General features: G+C 31.7%; 1 protein-coding gene across 2 annotated transcripts; it reads right to left on the reverse strand.

Moving 5' to 3' along the window:
- Nucleotides 1–731: 731 nt before the first annotated feature.
- LOC143082499 (uncharacterized) lies at nt 732–21,247 on the reverse strand. Of its 2 annotated transcripts, XM_076258194.1 has the most exons (19): nt 21,157–21,247; nt 18,560–18,656; nt 17,907–18,048; nt 17,001–17,112; nt 16,427–16,515; nt 11,733–11,826; nt 11,042–11,195; nt 10,143–10,272; nt 9,538–9,684; nt 8,663–8,726; nt 8,258–8,367; nt 7,422–7,568; nt 7,034–7,114; nt 6,642–6,777; nt 6,337–6,436; nt 5,846–5,946; nt 4,786–4,868; nt 3,437–3,515; nt 732–2,573 (listed from the first exon to the last, which is right to left on the reverse strand). In XM_076258194.1, exons 1-19 carry the CDS (start codon nt 21,221–21,223, stop codon nt 754–756), a joined length of 3,753 nt encoding a protein of 1,250 aa, XP_076114309.1. In that variant the 5' UTR covers nt 21,224–21,247; the 3' UTR covers nt 732–753. The 2 variants fall into 2 exon arrangements, with proteins under 2 accessions (XP_076114309.1, XP_076114310.1); XM_076258195.1 differs by lacking the exons at nt 11,733–11,826; nt 16,427–16,515; nt 17,001–17,112; ... (1 more) ...; nt 18,560–18,656; nt 21,157–21,247 and adding an exon at nt 11,593–11,679.
- Nucleotides 21,248–21,317: the final 70 nt, after the last annotated feature.

The following is a 21,317-nucleotide window of genomic DNA, read 5'->3' on the forward strand; positions in this document are numbered from 1 at the left end:
CTGTCTTAGTAGTTTTTATTGCCTTTGGAAGAATTTGGTCTTGTCAGATGGCACATCTTTGATAACCTGTGTTACTTCACTCTGTCTATACTCTGGACATTTCAGTGTTTGGTGTACTAAATTTGTGCTGATATTTGTCAATTGCTAAAGAAAATAGTTTGACTTCTGGACGTTTCTCTTTTGATTTTTAATAATTGTGTTGATGTTTCTGATATTCCTTTTAATTGATATTGTTACAATTTGAGATGGACATACCTTTGATGTGATTGGGCTTTTGAATTGCCATTTGATTAGAGATTTTCAAGTTTGAATTTTCCTCAGCGTTCTGTATTTTTGTGATTTTACTTTTTGATATATGGTAAAAGATGTGTTTCTATTTTAAAAAGAGTTGAGACCTAGTTGACATAAACTGCTGTTACTGTTTTAAATGTGCTGTTAAATTGTTTTCTTATTGACATATACCCTATATTTCCTATATGTGTTTCAACTTTAGATATTGAGTTGAATTTAACAATCAGCTTCTAATAAATTCTCATTATCATTAACTTAATGTGAATCAATGAACCATGAACATGAGGTTAAGTCACATGAACTTTACTTCAGACAGAACCACACATCATACAATAACCATGTATACCCAATATAGATCATCTATGATGTAACAGTTAACTGAAAAAAATCCTCTTTGTGGAAAACTTTTCGCTGATCAATGAAACATGAAAATGCTAGCAAATGTTAAAATTTATTTATTTCTCATGAAACTTTTTGCCTTTTTGATGGATTTGAACGGACATCCAATTCAAGGTCAAGATCGTCTAAATCATCGTCATCATTAGTTACACTGAACACAGGAGTAGATAATTTCCTAGAATTCAAAGTCGTTAGCCATGAAGGACTTTGTGAACACTGTGGAACAATCTCACTTGAATTATTGTTTGATGACTGAAAATTGACTGCTAAGTTTGGTGACTGTGAACTTGACGGTGTTGATTCTTTAGAGTGACTATAAGTTGTGTTGCGTACAAGATTCAATAAATCACATGCCCGTTTAATTTTTGCTGAACTATCAATTGTGTCTCTCATCTGAGATTTTGAACCTACATTAGTCATCGTAACATTTTGTGATGGTATACTGTCTGTCCACAGATGTCCTGACATCATACTTTCAGATAGCCCGCTATCTTCTCCACTTACTTTCCTTTCACTCTTCTGACCCTGATTTAGACTAACATCATCCACAGACCTATTAGTTTCATCACATGACTGCTCTTGTCTTCTTGCAATAGATGAATTAGCTTTATCAAAAGCAAACTGTTTTAACTTTGAAATAGTACTTGATGGAATCTTTTCCTTCATTTCATGGACCTTTTCTTTAATAGTAGTATTTGAATGAGCTTCTTTCTTGTGTCCATTCTTTAAATATTTTTCCTGGGTATCAGTTTCTTCAAAATCATCAGTTTTTCCTTCTGGTTCTTTATTGCCCATTTTAGATTTAAGTTTAGCAACAAGTTTCTTCCCTTTAAAGTTTTTGATATTTGTTTCACCTTTATCTTTCACATAAATGAGTTTACCTTTGCTTTTCAACTCAACATCAATTTCATCTATGAAATCTATATTCTCATCTAGTGCTTCATTTGTTTTGTTATTTAGATGTTTATGAGTTCTTTCATTCCTATTTTTGATAACACCAGCGACATGATTTTTAAAAACAGGTGTTACTGCCTGCTTGTCATCAAGAACAGACGAGATGTCCAAAGTCTGTATTCCATCATTACGACCTTCAGGGGATACCCTTGCCAGTTGTGTTGAAGTGAAAGGAACATCATTTGATTCACCTGGAGTTAGTCCAACAGTTGGACAAACCACAGGATGAGAGAGAGAGAAGGATTCAGTTCCACTACAATTCAGTAAATCTAATGACACATCTACATGATTAGCAGAGCTATCAGAACTATTTTCTCTTGATCTAGGTTGTAAATTTGATTCTGTTTTGTTACTTTTGTAATTTTTATCAATTTCCTGACAAGGGAACTGTTTGTAAGAATTCTGATTGATTTCTGTTCTACTTTTTAATCGAAAAGATTTCTCAGCATTTGATGATCCATTGTGTGTTGAATTATTAGGTACAGGTAATTCACTAGATACAGAATTGTTTATTATATTTTCAATAATTGTTCTCTGCTTTGTGACATCTGTTGAAGTTTCACCTACTTCAGGAGATACTTCTCTTTGATGATTAGACAACTGGGTAACGTCCCTTGTTGTCTGTGATTGCGAAATACTACTGTTTTGTAAAACTGCAGAGCTCTGTGATTGGTTAATACTACTATTTTGTAAATCTACAGAGTTCTGTGATGGATTAATACTACTTGTTTGTGAATCAACAGAGTTCTGTGTTATTGTGCCCATAGTTTCTGAGATAACTTCAGTGTGAGTTGTATTACTATTCTGTGTATTACTCCGTTGGCTGACATCCACCGTCTCATTTACAATTAGGTTTTTGTAGTTCTCCAGTATTTTCATCTCATCTTCCAAAATATCAGTTAAACTCAATCTATTTAGAACCAGTTCAGCTGAAAAAGAGGATTTCCTTTATAGTCACAGCTTTCATTAAAAATTTCAACCTTTGTATTACTGTAAATTCAGAAATTATTGTGTGCATTTATTATTGGGATTTTATCATTTAAGACTTAAATGCTAATTTAATTTTAAGATTTTGTGAAAAAATCGTGTTTAATTCATATAAAATATTTTAAAATGCGAGTTTAAATTATTGCGTTTACAACTCTGCCGCATTTTCGCAATAATTTCTTAATTAACAGTATGCTAACTTTGTGAAAACTTAAAACATATTACATTGATACTTTTTGATAGTTTATTTCTATACAAACAAGGTATATACCGGTATCGTACTTTGACCTATAATGGTTAACTTTTATAAATTGTGACTTGGATGGAGAGTATCTCATAGTCACTCATACCATATCTTCTTATAGCTATATAATTTCAATCTTAAATATATGAGTCTGAGATAACAAATCTGTAACATAAGCAATTTTAAAATCACTTGCAGTTTAATGTTAATTTATAACTTTTTACTGTTGTTTCCATACAAAATTATTTTAAGCACATTGGGTGATTTCATGATATATATTTAAAATCAGTGGTGTGTTCTGCACATCTTTTACATACAAATGCTTTTATTTTGAGATTTAAAATTATCTACAATTAAATTAATCCTTGAATGAAATGAAATGAATGAAATGATAGGTGTTCTACATGTCTCTGTCCTGTACACAATTATAGTGCTCAAAACACAATAAATAATCTTTGATTTGAATTGGTTGAATTTGGAGTCTGAGTATGTTTATGACCACAAGGCCTATTTCCTTATGTAATCAAGAAAAAACTGTATGCAACTAATCAGCGTACACACCTTGTAATTTATATTCTTCCTCTGCACTATCTGGAAAGGCTGTGTGTAAAGCATTGACTCCTCCTAATAATGCTGCTCCCTGAACAATAATAAAAGAATTTATTAAAAGTATTTCTAATATGACGTGCTTCTTTCGCATTGTAAACAACACCGTGATAAAATTCTTGATATATCTATAATTAGCACATACTCAGAGATATACATAATAACGGCTGTTACAATATGCTTCCCATGTACATCCACATGTATTGGAACCTATTTATAAACCCTTTGCCAATTTTATTTTTTTTTAAATTGCAATTAAAAAAAGAAAAATAAGTTGTATTCTTATTCAGATGCATAATAAAAAAAATTAATGCACAAGAGCTAAAAGAAATCTACAAAATAAAAAATTAATTAAACTTCTGCAAAAGTTTATTACTGATTTTTGCGCATTTCAGTCATTTAAAAAAAATGACATCATACCCATGAAAACGCTAGAGTTGAAAGTTTTCTTTTACGTGAGACATCCAAATTCATATAATATTGTATTTAAATTGATTTTTGAGGTAGATTTTATTTAATTTCCTATTGTATTGCATTATTCGCATATTACTGTTTTCAGCAAGTCAACATGGTGGCTCCTTAGTTACGAAATGTCAACTTTGGATTTGACGGTAGCTTATGAGAGAAACATGTAAATTAATAATGGCAAATGTTGGGTTGGAGAATTAAAAGAATTAAACAGATTTTTTTCTAGCAGTAATTCCCGAAATAATCCATTCAATCTACCGGTATAGATTTATTAGAATGCTTGAGCTTTATCTAACGGGGAGTAAAAAAGAACAGCCACACACACAGCATACCCACTCTAGTTTCAGTTTTTTAATGACCGTATATCATTGGCTGTGATATTTGTTAATTTTATCCCTCGCTAACACTCAGGATAAAATTCGAATATCACTGCCCAGGCCATGTGTAAATTTTCAACAATCTATGGCTCCCAAGAATTATTTCTTAAATAACTTTTTTTTAGCGCGAGTGACTATAAAAAGTAAAATCACAAAAATACTGAACTCAGAGGAAAATCAATTCGGAAAGTCCATAATCACATGGCAAAATCAAATAACAAAACGCATCAAAAACGAATGGACAAGAACTGTATAAAATATCCTTCCTCAAAATAAAATAACTTTGTGATCACCTTTTTCATTAAATTTATTATTTTACAAAATTATATGAAAAACCTTATATTAGAGATAAAAAAAAATATGTCTATCAATCTTATTTTTATAATTGCTTATAAATAATAACAAAACACTTCAAATTTGAATTATGTTAAAATGAAATCATAAGAGAGCAGTATAGACCTGCATGGTTGATTCCATCAATGTGACAGCAACAACTGCATCCTGTACTGTTACTGTGTTTCTGAACATAAGTCTGGCATGAGCTGAAATAAAAAATATATCCTTAAATAAGGAAAGAACTGAAATAGAAAACTTCTGAAATAAAATCATAACATGATAAATATATGCTTGTCCAAGCTCAATCACTTCACCTTGATTCCAGATTACATAAGAGGAGTTTAAAGAGCATTTCCAATTTTCTATAATCTTTCGTTTTCTATCGTGACATCCTTTGGAAGCTTATAAAACAATGTTTAAAAGTGGCAGAGTTGAAGTCATCTCTTTAAAAGTTTTAAAGATGCCATCACAAGTTGGTTCACTGTTTATAAAATAGCTATGTCATGTCACAAATGTGTAAACAAAATCCCTTTCTTTTTTCCTCAATTGTGGCATGTTCAAGTTCGATTAATCACAGAATTTTTATTTACTAGCTGCCACTTGTGGAGCAGGATCTGTTTATCCTTCTGGAGCATGGAGATGATAAAACCCCTGTTTATTTGTGGGGCTAGTGTTGATTAGTATTTAGTTTTCTTTATAGTGTTTTGTATATTGTTGTTTTGTTTTTTCATCACTTTAATTAATTATCCTGTCATTGTCAGTGTCTCTATGACTTATGTTTATTGTATCAGCATAGTGACATACATCTTATGTGCTGCAGTAACTTCATTTCCTTTTTTTTTTTTAAAGATTTCTTAACTTGGTATGCTACAGAAAATAAATTGTAATTCAACTGGATTATCAGCATTTCAACTTGTGATAGGATAAGATGACAACCTTAACATATTCTAAATCATAGCAGTATTTCTTACCCAAAGACAACCTTATCATTGTTCTTACAGCAATCTAACGATGACACTTTTCATACTCTGGGGCAATCTGATTGTTACAGTTCTAGCAGCATCTTGTGATAACCTAATCATGATTTAGAGTAACCCAATCAAGTCTCATGTATCACTATGTGACAGCTTATGATCCAGAAGCAATTTCTCTGCATGTTTTGGATTATTGAAGCATTTCTTACCTTGAGACAATCTTATCATGCTTTGAAGCAACCTCATGGTAGTTCTTGCAGCATTTCTATCATCAGCTCCTCTTTGTGCTTTGTAATACTCTCTTAAAACCCTGTAAAGTTGTTCAATATATTGAATCATAATTTTAATTGATCAGTCTGCTTTAAATGTTATCTATAGTAAATATTTTTTCCTTTATATTCTATTATTCAAGTGTATGATTGTTTTTCTGTCGGAAAGCAGTAATTCTTCAATATAAAGACTTCTCTATTTATTAGCACAAGTTTAATTGCTTACTGTAATAGAACACTTATGAAAGTGACTGTGTGATAATAGGATATTGATTGGCGGCTGTCTCATTGACATAACATCACCAAACTTGGTCTGTTCACATCACCCAACAATCTAAATACAGTATAATGAAGGCTCTAAAATATGAGTAAATACAGTATAATGAAGGCTCTAAAATATGAGTATATAGTGTAACTTTAAATAGAAATACCTGCTAGCATCTTCAGTAAGTTCTGGATTAATGGTTTTAATCAGTGATATGTAAGCCTGCATCTTCTCCATACTCCACAGAGATCTTGGATCAACATCGCCTACAAGAGTTAATCTGATACAGGAACTAACATTCATAAGTAAAGTTTACTGCTGAGACAAGGTTAGTATGGTATTATACTAAATAACATTTATTTGACACTTTTCAAGGAAATTTTTTGAAGCATCTTAAATGAAATATTTTCCAAAATATACTAGTTACAAAAAAAAAGTTGGTATGTGTATATGATTGACACCCTATCTTACCTAATGGATCTTTATTCTCCAGTATGAATGATGATACAACTCTATCCCAGTCTTTATTCTGTGAGTCTAACAGTACTAATACTAAGTCAAATCTACTCAACAATGGACTGGCTAAAGCAACATTTACACTCAATGACTGTAAATATAGTCAATATAAATCATTATAACGGATATATGGGATTGGAACTTTAAGTGATCTGATTAAATTAATAGATTTGTTGATATCAACATGATCAAAGATGTCTTTATTTGTTTTTTCCAAGTCTCAATATTCTGCTTGGTACAGATAGGATTTATATTATATTCTAGTTTATGTTTTGGTTTTAATTTATTGCGTTTTGAACTTGAACTTTTAAAGGTATATCTAATAAATTTTGTATATCTATTCATACCTCATTTGGATCATATTGACCTTTAGGATTGGTAGCAGCCAGGATACTTGTCTTTGTGTCAAGTTTACAAACCATACCAGCCTTAATAAAATATAGCAACACTTTATTATTTCATTGAGCAATGGTTCATTTAGATTTTGTAACTGTCAAATAAAACTACTTACAGAAATAACTTAGTTATTTAAATCAGCAGAAACAAGACCAAAAATAGCATTAAAGAGTTATAAAATTTATACATTCTCTTCGCTAATTTTCTCATTATATAGTATAGATATAACAGTTAGAACAAAAACAATTATGTCACTAAAGGGAGTTAATTTGAAATCATATTTATGGATGAAAAATGGAAATGCATGAACATTTTTGTTTAAATATTTCATCCCATCACCTTGGCAACACTGATTGTTTGTTGTTCCATAGCTTCATGTATACTGGCTTTATCATGTTCTTTGATACTATTGAATTCATCAATACAACAGAGACCACCATCAGCTAGGACTAAAGCACCTGCCTCTAATTGCCACTCACCACCATCCTATAATGAAAAATTGTTATTAACATAGTAGTTCTTACCTTAATCATTTCCAGCAGCAAAGTACAAAAATATTCGATTGTAAAAATTTTCATGCGTTTTCCATGAATATTGTTATCCAATTGGCTGATATATTCTAATATCAGAATAGATGATGTAACTTTAACAGCTTAAGTATATAGGGAATGGTTCTGTGTTTTGAAATACTATTACAATAGCCAATATATTTGTTTAACTGATATTTACTCTACACTTTTCACAAAATTTTTGTTGTCATTGTTGAAGAATGTACAGTATCCTATAATTCATAACCTTCTACATCATTTGGTGTCTGGTAAAGAGTTGTCTCATTGGTAATTATAACACATATCTTCTTATTTCTATAAAGCTCTTCTTCAATAGATATATTAAAGAGGGGCGAAAGATACCAGAGGGACAGTCAAACTCATAAATCGAAAAAAAAACTGACAACGCCATGGCTAAAAAATAAAAAAACAAACAGACAAATAATAGTACATATAATATAAGATAATCAGAAAGTATCAAATGGGTAACATTTGCAATTCATAATTGAAGATATATTGCTAAGTAGATACATTTCATTACAATATATCTATTTTTATCCTTCTGATGCAGGTGCAATAATATTGCAATGGCAACACATGATTAATTAGTCATTTGTAAAAACCCACCTTGACAGCTGTAACAGTAAGTCCTGCACTTGTACTACCTATCCCTGTTGTCAAAACTGATCGAGGAGTTATCTTTGTAGCATACTTCAGAAACTGAGATTTTCCTGTTCCTGAAAATATAGCAGGAATTATGTTAATAACCTTTTTCTCACGGCCCTTGTATTTGGTGGCAGATAGGGTCACTTGTCATCCAAACATATCTAGATTTAGTGATCAGTTAGTTTATTAAGGTACAAATATCATCAGTGTATTATAAGATGTAGTGTGAACTTTTGTTGACTTATGATATCCTTATTATAGCTATTCTGTAAACAGCTTGTTGATGACCTCTTCTTCAGAGAAAAGGTATGAATACAATTCTTTTTAAATCTAATTTCTACATTTATACTGCAATTACTACTTTACCTGGATCCCCAACTAATAGCATGTGTATTTCTCCTCTCACCCTGGTTCCAGTTTCATCCACTCTCTACAAGATCATAAACATACAGTTTATACCACATTTATCTCCTTTAAATAAATATACAATTAATAAACAAAAGCCAAGTTAAAAATTTGATTTGATTTCACCTAGTCTTAGTTTAATATCTTGTATGTAAGGTTTTCGAACTGATAGTAATTTTAAAAAAGACAATCTATGGTCACATCTTCAAATATCCTTATCTATAAAATTCTAAATTCAGTACTTTTTAAAACATTCTGGCCAATCACTTTTTAAAAATATTCCTCTCGACACTATCTTTTGATTGTTAAGAAGCGTATGTTCAAGTTTGGTAAAAATCCAGGACAGTTTATGAATCTAATTATGATACATGTGATAGTTATCTAAATGTAAACAAAGTTGTAAGGGTCATGCAATATCCTCACATTCTGGGGAAAAGCTCAAAATTACCACTTTACCCCCCTCAATTATATAGCATAACTTTAATATGACTACATAGTTGAAAGACTACATATGTTTAAGAAGTGTCTGGTTACATGACAAAGAGAAAATTTATGTCAATTTCATAAGGTTTAAGAGTTGTAGACAAGATTGATATTCCTGAGATGTACCTTTGAATAGCTTACAAACAGGGTCAGGCTATTATATTCACAAGATTAGAGTTGTATGTGGTCAACCATGAAATTAAGTATTCAACAAAATACAAATTTTCTATAAGTTATTCTGCTGATTTTGGAAAAACAACGAAATCAAATATCCATGAACATGCAAGTTTTCCTCAATCCAAGAAAATTAGTACACAAGAAAATAAATGAATTCACAGTATATATGCACTTACCTGAACCCCACCAGCTAAAGCCATAGCAACTGCAAGTTTGACCACATATAATCCATAGACTTGTGGACAAAAACTGGTCAAGATCTGGTTTCTTCCTGTCAGTGGTTGATGATTATGACTCTCCCAAAATGATAGGATTTCCTTTTTCTGAAAAATATTACACACACTCATATCTAAAAAGAGTAGAATTATAATAAGCTGACATACTGTGGATTCATTTTGTTTCGTAGGTATCAAATTTAGTTGATAAAGGAAATATTGTATTTAGTGTGCATATTTGATTTCAGAAGTCTGTATACAAGCCTATAGAAAATGTGTACCTTTTTTTTTTTTTTTAACTTTGTGGTTGCTTTTTACCATTAAATCTATGAAAATTGGTGTCCCATGAATAGTTCAACAAAACTTTCATATTAGTCAATATAATATTCTACAAAAATCAGTCTCATTTCAACAAGTTTAACTGTCATTATCAAAAGATTGTCCATTTTTACTATAATCATCAGTTAATAAATGATCAATAGGATATTTCCTCAAATTGATTTACATTCTCATAAAACTACTGTCAGTTTCAAAAAGAGAAGTGTGTATTCTAATAAGTGAAATACCAGATCTTGATTGACGAGAACTGAGTTACGCTGTTCATTGGTCACTAGAACATGGTTAGCTTTCATTACAACTTCAATTTCACATCGACTGTCTACTGATGATGGCCGCCATCTTCTTTTAACTGTTCCACTGTAATAAAATACCATAAAAGACTTTCTAATGAAAACAAATTTTCAAGGTTTATAACTTAAAATTTACTCTTTCTATCTATTTTGTGTTTTTTGTACTGTACTGTAGATATGACTCCTTATTATAAAGATTTATTCTCCTGCTAAATGACTACTATAACAATAGTGGAAACAAGTATAAATAAAAATTCAAACAAAATGAACAATTATACATAAAATGTAAGTCACAATAACCTAATTTTTATTCTTCATCACTACTACATGTTCAACAATTTTTTTTTTTTTTATAAAGTTACATATATATATATATATATATATATATATATATATATATATAAAGATCTTGTACAATGATTCATATTTTTTCCCAACTGATACTGATTTCGTCATTTTTAAATGCTTGAGTTTTGATTTTATATGTGTAAGTTCAGCCGAGATGTTCAAAAAGATTGTTTAAAGGATTCTGGAGGGTTGATCAAGCATATCAATGTCCATTCAAATAAACTATTTTCATACAATCTTGGTAATCTCGTGAACAAATAAGTGTATTATATGTTTATATTACTACAACTTGGTAGATGTATCTGCTGCTAATGTAGTGTCAACCTTTAAAAGTTAATCCTCCAATAGCTGGTGCCTCACTACTGGCATGGTTCAAATGATAATATTTGTCTGTATTACAATTTTCAGTTTATGAATATGGAATCCATACTTAATATATTGATCATATAACAACATCTTTTGCTGGTGAACCACTAAAGGGTAGTTACCATATAGTGACATCATCCCCTGCCTTACAAGTGTCCACAAGATCCTCCTCTAGTATAACCCACATGGATCGGGGTATTGTCCCTACAGCTAGTTTCTGTACTTGTTCTTGGACCTTTATTTCCTGATAATTTCTACAGTTTACAGGTTGACCTCCTGGAAGTAATTTTCAATACAAATTTTTAATGTTTGAACATTCACATTTACAATTTTATAAAAAATCAAAGAAGAATGTGTCTGAGAATAAGAATGCCACTGTATAAGTGTTGCAATTTCCCTAGGTGTTTCTCCCCGTTGTGTACAAGTTCACAAAATTTGGTGACTTACTTGTATCATTGACTTGTGTGAAATTTTTAGACTTTCCTGTTTACTTGTATCATTGTCTAGTTAGCATGGTTTTCCTGTTTACTTGTATCATTGTCTAGTTAACATGGATAAGTATGTGTGAAGTAAACTTAAATTGTATCAATGACATGTGTGAAGTATTTAGAGTTACTAGTGTGAAGTCTAGACTTACCTGTATAATCGTTAAGTGTGAAGTCTGTAGTCTTACCTGTGTCATTGACAAGTGTGAAGTCTAGACTTACCTGTATCATTGATTAGTGTGAAGTCTGTAGTCTTACCTGTGTCATTGACAAGTGTAAAGTCTAGACTTACCTGTATCATTGATTAGTGTGAAGTCTGTAGTCTTACCTGTGTCATTGACAAGTGTAAAGTTTGTGGAGTTACATGCTTCATTAGTACACTTGCTTGGTTTCCCTACTGAATAAAACTGTTCTATGTCTGCCTGAAATACAGAATTTCATTTTTTGGTGAACATATACATTACACTTTTATAATTCAATCATGTTACAATGTGTTAATTTCATGATAGAAATAAAGGGGAAGGGGAGTTTTTCTTTCGAAAAGTATTCTATATTTATACGAATCACACATTATGTGAATAAAAACATTTCATATTCAGTAAAATATGTATGAAATAACAATATGCTTCCTTGGGGAGATAACCTAAAATACTATTCTTTTGAATAAAGACTTTTTGAAACCAAAAAGCGATTATCTCCCCTTCCTACAAACATATTGCAATTTCAAATATTTTACTGAATATGAAATGTTTTTATTCACATAATGTGTGATTCTTATAAATATAGAATACTTTTCGAAAGAAAAACTCTATAAAAGCTTAGTTTTGACATTTTTATAGCAATTCAAAATAAAACAGTTCACCTTTAGTATGGTAATGGCTGTAATATAACTATACAGATTGATAGACTGATTTAGGAATTACATCAATACAGTGGAGTGACAGACATATAGGATTGTAAGTGTAAGATTTGAAATATTCAAATTTTAAATATAAGTTTATTATTTATTAAATGTTTAACTAACATATTCATTTATTCTTGTAAGAATAAGAAACACAGTTTTTACTATTTATTTATGAAAGCGCTAATGTAACGTTGCGCTCTTTTGAACAACACATTTTCCCGTTTCTGTTTTATGACGTTACGCCTTTGACGTGCGCTTCGTCGTCTAGACTTTATTTGATAACATACGGATGCACATTATTTTATTAGACAGATCAAAAGAATCGATTGTTAGCGACCATATGATTTTTATAAAAGAATAAAAGATAGATACATGGTTAACTCGCATACTCATCTCTTCGCCCTAAGTTAAACTTTATGTGATTCGTACAATTCTCAACTTTGGAGAGGAGGAAATTCTAAAATTGTGCCGAATTTTGACTATTTGTTAAAAAGAAAATGGCTACCGATAGACGGAAAGAAGACTGTCTGGACTTCAGTGATGTAAAACGGACTCGTAGTACGAATTTAGCGCAGCTTACTAAATTGTACAAAGAATTGGAGAAGAATTTAATTTCATATGAGAACGTGGAACATGCAAAACAATTATATTCAAAGTTATGTGAAAGGTTTGAACAATTTAAGTTAGCACACTTACAGTGTTTAGATTTGTGTACACAATCAGAAGTTATAGAAAATTTGGAAGTGAACTATGAACGTTGTCATGAGAACTTTGTAGAATTCCGGGATAGATTTTCTCAGTATATCGCGAGTGAAAAATCGCATGAAGAGGAAATACCCGAAGAAAGTGATACAGTTTCAATTGATAGCAGTTTGAGTTCACGATCTTCAGTTTCATCACAATCTAGATTTCGCAGTGCCAAAGCTAAGCGGCTAATCGCAGAACTTAAACTCAGGAAATTATCAGAACAGCATGAACTAGAGCGTGCACAAATAGAAATTAAATTTAGACAACAGGTATTTAATCAACTATCCGAGATGGAAGAGGCCAATATCGAAGAATCAGTGTGGCAAGAAGCAGTGGAAGAAGACACAGATAATACCAGTGGAATCGTGAACATTCGGAACATTTCGCAAACAGTCTCGCAAACATTACAGAGCTCTGTTCCTGCGAGTGAAAAGTGTATTAATATGAACTCTCTTTCCGGACAAACTGCAGCAACTGATAAACCAAAGATGAACATTAATAACAGTACACAGGGAATCAGTGCTCAGTCTGGATTTTCGGATGTAAGTGTTTCCAGCATAGATTCAGCTTTTCAACGCCTAGCATCTACACTTCACGAAGGGTTTAATTTGCCAAAACCAGAATTATTAACTTTTAATGGAACTCCGTTAGACTATAGTAAGTTTATAAGGAACTTTGAGACAAACATTGAAGGTAGAATAAGTGATAATAGTTTGAGACTGAGTTATTTAATTCAGTACTGTAGAGGTGAAGCCAAGTGTTGTATAGAAGATTGTGTATTATTAGATTCTGATGAGGGTTACAAACGTGCTAGGGCAATATTGTACTCCCGATACGGTAGGCCACATGTAATTGCTAGATCATTTATTGAAAAATTAGTGTACGGCGCTCAGATTAAAGCGTCAGATATTGAAGGTTTATCTAAATTGGCATTAGAAATGCAAAAATGTGAAATCACATTGTCTCAGTTAGGTTTTAATTCAGATATTGATAATTCTGAAAATTTAAGGTGTATTGTTAAACGCTTTCCAATGCATATGAGAACAAGATGGGTCGACATTGCTCATTCAATTAGTGAGTCTGGTAGAGAACCCCGTTTTTCTGACTTAGCTAAATTTGTAGACGAAAAATCACGCATTGCTAGTTCTATGTATGGGTACGATCTTTGTAGAGAAAACAATCAGAACAAGACTGATAATAGGGTTTTTACAAGTAAACATCATAATAATGATACAGTTAATAGTAAGATTACTACGTTAAGTACTCAAAGTTTAGATAACACAGCTAATTATGAGCAAACATGTAAATGTTGTACAGGTACATGTGTAGATTTGACATCTTGTAGCAAATTCAAGTCAATGAGTTTAGATGATAGGTATAAATTAGTACGCATGTTAAAATTGTGTTATAATTGTTTAAAAGGGAAGCATTTTGCTAACAATTGTAGAAAATCAAAAGCATGCACTGTATCTGACTGTAATGTTAAGCATAATATTTTATTGCATAGTTGGTCTCAGCCCGGTTTTGATCATGCAGCTACTCAGCCGTCAGTAAATTGCGCAGCTACTAAAGGTTCTATGATTAAGAACTGTTTAGGAATTGTTCCTGTCCTCGTTAAGGGTCAGAACGGTAACTCTTGCAAAACATTTGCCTTGCTAGATGACGGAGCAGATAAAACTTTATGTGATGAACGATTACTTCAGAAATTAAATATAGTCAGCAAGCCGGTCACTTTCGAGATGTCTACTGTTAACTCTTCTGGTTGTACAATTCACGGTCAAGAAGTTGACTTACAAGTAAAAGCTATTGACGGAAATGATAAGGTGTCGTTAAAAAAGGTCTGGTCAGTAAAGAAGCTTCCAATTTCAGCTCGATCTGCCGCAGAAAATGTAGATATAAGAAAATTGCCGTATTTAGCCGATATACAGATACCCTCTACTGATTTAACCGAGGTCATGTTGTTAATAGGTACAGATTCACCTAACGCTCACATTCCGCTAGAAGTAAGGTCCGGTAACGAAAACCAACCATATGCAATTCGCTCACGCCTCGGATGGGCTATTCGTGGTCCTATTGAAGATATGCATGCGTCAAATGTTATAAATGATGATAGAGCACGAGAAGACAAGAATTGCTTGTCTACAGATGATACAGAGGCTATGAAAATGAAGGAGTCAGTCTTGTATCACCCAGCAAGACGGATGCCAAGCCCAACTCATCGTTCATCCAAGTCCATGTCCAACAGCAACAGAAGGAGCAGGAGCAGGTCAGCATTCGCCTCCCCGGGAAAGGCAGCAAAACGTGCTCGTTCCAAGAACCCAAGAAGGGGAAAGAAAAGGGCAAGGTCTCCATCCAAAAAAGCAAGAAAGGAGGAAACAAAAGGAGGTCCAGGGGAAAGAAAGCCGCAGCAAAGAAGCAAATGGCAGAGGGAACAACAAGATATTGAAATAGACGATATTGTTTTAGTTGCTGATGATATACAGAGAGGATAACGGGTAGAATATAGTCGAGATCACAAGGAGCCGTCATGGTCATATCCGTAGCTGCGTGGTCAAAACTAGTCAGTCACAAATTTTAAGACCTATAAATAAACTATGCGTACTCGAGTGTTCTAAATAGAACTGGTTTTTTATTGGTGACAAAATTGTATTATATTTTTCTAACTGTATTAAGAAATTATTTGGTAATTTCATTGTGGGGAGTGTAAGATTTGAAATATTCAAATTTTAAATATAAGTTTATTATTTATTAAATGTTTAACTAACATATTCATTTATTCTTGTAAGAATAAGAAACACAGTTTTTACTATTTATTTATGAAAGCGCTAATGTAACGTTGCGCTCTTTTGAACAACACATTTTCCCGTTTCTGTTTTATGACGTTACGCCTTTGACGTGCGCTTCGTCGTCTAGACTTTATTTGATAACATACGGATGCACATTATTTTATTAGACAGATCAAAAGAATCGATTGTTAGCGACCATATGATTTTTATAAAAGAATAAAAGATAGATACATGGTTAACTCGCATACTCATCTCTTCGCCCTAAGTTAAACTTTATGTGATTCGTACAGTAAGTATGATTTATTTTATCACTTTGCACTTTCACATTTTGGCTGAACAGTTTGTTCAAATTTTTGACCAGTTGAACAATTTGGTTTAATAAAACAAATTGCAATTGGGTCAAAATTTTGAATGAGTTGCAATTGGTGAAAAGCAACACTAACAGTCAAGTCACTGTAATCTAATTTCCAAGAAGATAAAAACACATTATAAAAATATCATTTTTTTTTTTTTTAATGCAAATTCACATAATATAAATCAATGCAAAGAGAATTCCTTAGTTTTATGCTAATTAAATGTCAGTACCTCTACTGTAAATATACTTCTACATTTAGCACAGATATAATCTTTTTCATACTCTAACATCTTCATAACAGTGGTTCTTATCACGGTTCCTATAAAATATATATATAACAATGATGATGAATGTTTTCAAAAACTATATTTAATGCAAAGAAATATCACCAAAAATGCAATATTAAGGAAACTCATTAGGGTAGTTGGGAAAAGCTTCCCTATATACATCCTGGTCCAATGCAAGCTGTATGGTTACTGAACAAATTATATACATGCATTACTTAGTGTGTTTCTACTATTTACAGTCAACAGGCAATATCAACATTTTTAGCAGCAGGAAAAACAATTAGAGAAAACAGTTTAGTGGAACAGTTAAACACCTTTTTAAGGCAAAACTTTGTCAAGAGAAACAGTTTTTGACAAAAATATGCCATAGAAAGGCTTTAATACCTGTTTTAGACCCAAAAAAAGCTATCAAGTGGCACTGCTTTATACCTGTTTTAGATAAGAAACTGTTTTTGCATAGAAATATGAAGGTGTGGTAGGATTGCCAACTTTCAGTCAAATAACAAGTGATGTCTACCTGTTATTGACAAGAAGCTGTCTACATCAGCAGTTCTAGGTAGTGTAGTTCTGGTCAGCTCAGGACAAACAGGCAAAGACATAATTCTAGCATGGATATGTTTCTTTACATTCTGAAAAAAATATATATTCATAAGAATCACTGATTACTTTTTGTGACGTTGCTGATAAATTCCTGCTGTCATCTCAAAGCCTTGATAAGAGAATTACGGAGGAGCAACTGAGCAGGATGATATTTGGATAGGGAAGGACAAAAAGTAATAATATCATTGCTTGTATATAAAAACAATTATAATACCATTTCAATGGTGGAGCAGTTAATGGAAGAAGAATTTGTACTTTAAAAAGTTATATAAATAAAACCAAAATTAGGATTTTCCCTTCACTACTGACTTTGAACCAAGTTGTAAATGTTGTAAATGGAACCAAATGATCTCAAATTTTCCCCATAGATCAAAGGAATATTTTACTGTAAATAGCTGTGATTCTAATCATTGGTACATCTACACTGATTCAACTATTTAAACTCAATTTTTTCCATAAGTTTTACCTCCATATACCAATACTGAATTTTAAGTATGATTGCTGACTTAAGAATTGGAAGTAGCAAAAAAGTTCCTTTTTCTTGAACTATTTGATGTCTTAAATACTTAGCTGATTCAAATTAGTTCTTTTACTATTGTTTTTCATATGATAGAAACATAATCATTTGTACCTTCAACATAGTAAAATTGATTATCTATAAAAACAAAATTATCAACCAAATCTCAATTTACATATGACTGTGGGCAAATGCTTGCTTAATCTCCATCATATTATATAAAGTGGATACCTAGTGTATGCAGGGTTGTCCACAAAAAACAACATAAAATGTAAAACCGGTCTTCACGTCTTTAAATTAGCTTACCATTACATTTTTCTGTCGATGATTTACCATCAAGACACTCTGACTTTCCACCATTGCTGCATCAAACACAGGAAACAACTTATCAGGATTGGATAACAGCACTTCACAAATTGACATGTTGTGTTCAAATAATGACAGGGCACTGAAAATAACACTTCACAGATTGACAATTCATAGTTGTGACAAGTGGCAGAGTGGATTAATTTACTATATATACAATATGGCTTTGTATTGAACAAACAATATTTCGTTCAACTTAAAAGCAACACAACAGGTGCCACATGTGGAGCAGGATCTGCTCTCATCTGAGATCCCCCCAGTTTTTGGTGGGGCTTGTGTTACTTAGTCTTTAGTTTTTCTATGTTGTGTCTTGTGTACTATTATTTGTCTGTTTGTCTTTTTCTTTTTTGCAATGGCATTGTCAGTTAATTTCAATTTATGAGTTTGAATGTCACTCTGGTATCTTTCCCCCCTCTTTTAAGCAATAATGATTTTAAAAGTCTACTGATTTGTATGCCCAGTCTTTGGGACCACTTAATAATTTCTTTTGCAATTAAGCAAACCACCATGTTATGATATACATAACTACAGTGATAACTAATTCTAGTTTTACATAAATACAGCAATAAATAGTTCTAGTTTTACATATTTACTTGACAGTAACGGAGAAGTGATCTTCATTATCCTCATTCAGTAAAATATCCACCAAGTGTGATGTATGATGTTCTAATACATATCTCTGTAGGATGGCTGAAAAAAGGTACAAATTTCACTTGTAAATAAAATATTTTAAACAGAAGATATTACATTTTGACAGGAACATTCCTTTTAGGTTGTACTTTGAATATTAACTTATCAAAGTTCCAACTTTAGAACAATGATGAATGTGCAGTTTATATACTGTGAAAGTACTTTAATCTGTGGTTATCAATTTTTGTGGTTTGGGCAACATTTACATGTTCGTGGGTTTTTAAATTAGTGGATTTTAGTTTTCTAAAAAAAAATTGAAAAATCAAAGCCATTAGAAGGTTACAAATTGTCTGGATTGAAGGAAATTGCAAAGTAAACATTGACCTGTGTAAAACGTAGTGACTACGCTAATTAACCCGAGATAGAGTGTTCAACAGATTAAAGACCATTTAAGGTGTTAATTCAGTCAGAGCTCAGACATAAACAAGTCGATTTTTGTTTTCGACTTAAAGAAGTCAAAACATGTATTTATTATAAAAATGTGTTTTCAATTTTAGACTTATCTAAGTCAAAAAATGACAGACTTGTTTAGGTCTATTTATGTTGATGAATAAACTTAATTTTACTTGGTGGCCAAAGTACACCACCTATGACAGTAAAAACCTGTCTGAGAGTTCACAAGGACTTGAGCATCTATATTTAATGATCTAATTGAACATCCTTACTAAACACAAATGTTTTACCTCATTAAGTGTGGTTCCAGGTGGTTGCATTGTAAGGTTAATTAACATTATCTCCAATTTTTTAGACTCTCATTCATATTTTTCTTTAGAAGACAAAGCATTGTCTTTCAATGTTGTCATTATTTGATTTAGATGCATGACCTCTTTATAAATATGCGTGGGTCTTGAAGTTAACCAATTTTGATCACTTATCGACTTGTAAGAGTCGGTATTTGCAACTTTTTTATTCTGGTCAATTATTTCTTGCTTAACAATATTTGACTTATTAAAGTCGTATTTTGTCTTGCATATTAAAGGGAGACAAATCCTAAAACTAACAAATTTAGACCTCTATGAGTCAAAAGCAGATTCAGACTTATTCATGTCTGAGCTCTTAAACATGTCACCTAAACAAAATAGGGTTTTGTCATGAGAATTAAAACATGAAAAGTTGTACATTTAAGGTTATCAAAGATTTTAAATGGGTATAATCCTGCATGCAGTTGTTGTTCATAGTGCTTTTGCCCTGTGACTTCTATTATAGTATTCTCAGATTTGGCGATATTCAATATATTCTGTAGATCATATCAGTAGGTCAAACTACATGCTGATCTTTCCATGGCTTGATTTGGATAACGGTTGTTTTATTTCGCTGGACACTTAAATTCGTGGATAAAGTCATCCCCGAATACCACGAAAATTGGTTTCCCACGAATAAAAGTACTTTCACAGTATCTCGTTTTTAGAGAGCAAGTTTCATCCCGATTTCCTGGTTTAAAAAGTGAAAATAAAAATAGGTAAATCCAAACTATCACCATTAAATATGACTTTACAACAAAAGGAACTTACGTTTCTCTATTTTTTGTGCTATTTTCACATTTCCTGACCGTTGTGAGAAAAATATTTCTCCTCACTAGTGAAAAATCTGTTTTCGGCTAATAATTGGTTGAATTTTAAGTGTGATGTTAAATTTTCTTGTTTTCTTCTGAATTTTCTCATTGTGATGTCATGAAAAAAGGCGACAATGCCTGATGACATCACATCAAAAGTACACAACTTTCCTCAAATCTTTGAAAAGGAAGGATAAAAACCATAAGAGAAACAGATTCCATCCCTGTAACTCGTGTATTAAGATATTTCTCCACTCTCAACAGTTAAATTTTAATTATTTAAAGAGCTCGGCAAGCCTTGTGCTTTAAATATAAAAATGTAACTGTCTGGAGTGGAGAAATATCATGAAAACTTGACAGCCCTGTAATACTCCTAGATAGAAATAGTATAGAAATTATTTATAGCACAAAAAATTTTACATATTTTATCTAAAACATTTGCATGCGCATCCAAAATACATGGCAAAATAATTAATTTATTGATGGAGGAAGTAGTAGAAGTCAGAGCAAAGTCGGACATTAAAAATGTTTAATATTACAGGAAAAAGTGTAACCACATTGTGTGATAAAAATATAATAAATCTTATACTTAATAATACATCTTATAAGGCACTAAAATTATCTTCCTCTTTCGTAACAAATTGTTTTAATGCAAGAAGTAATCTATTGTAATAGATTTTCATTATACCTTTAATCGTTTATTTACATATATATATAATTGTTTGTATTTTACTACCATGTATAGCAAATTGTTTATCCATTCCGTCATTACCATTTATTGTAAATGCGTTTGTGCCAATAAAATATTGTATTATATTGTATTGTATTGTAATAATGACATGAGAGTGTTCCCTGATGAAAAAGACAAATCAAACTATACACAATACAACTCGATCTTTTGTGGGTGTTCAATCGATGGGACAAATCACACTTATGTAGATATGGTACCTTTGTATTCTACAAATACGTTTAAATTTGCATTTTCTTCCGTTTCTTGATTCTCATTCTGATTCATTTTCAATTTGTACCATTTACATTTCCCGCCATATTTAGAATAGTGGACAGAAATAGATATCTATAACCCTGTACACAGTTCCGATTAGAGAACC

Source organism: Mytilus galloprovincialis, chromosome 7 (genome assembly GCF_965363235.1).
Source record: "Mytilus galloprovincialis chromosome 7, xbMytGall1.hap1.1, whole genome shotgun sequence".
In the NCBI taxonomy this organism is placed as follows: Eukaryota; Metazoa; Mollusca; class Bivalvia; order Mytilida; family Mytilidae; genus Mytilus; species Mytilus galloprovincialis.

Coding starts and splice junctions, on each gene's coding strand:
- LOC143082499 (XM_076258194.1), bottom strand. CDS start 21,223: ATGAATCAGAATGAGAATCAAGAAACGGAAGAAAATGCAAATTTAAAC. Junction 10,273..11,041: donor GGGGATGATGTCACTATATG/GTAACTACCCTT, acceptor ATTTTATTACAG/TGGAACAGTTAAAAGAAGAT. Junction 8,727..9,537: donor CTTTAGCTGGTGGGGTTCAG/GTAAGTGCATAT, acceptor ATGATCTTGTAG/AGAGTGGATGAAACTGGAAC.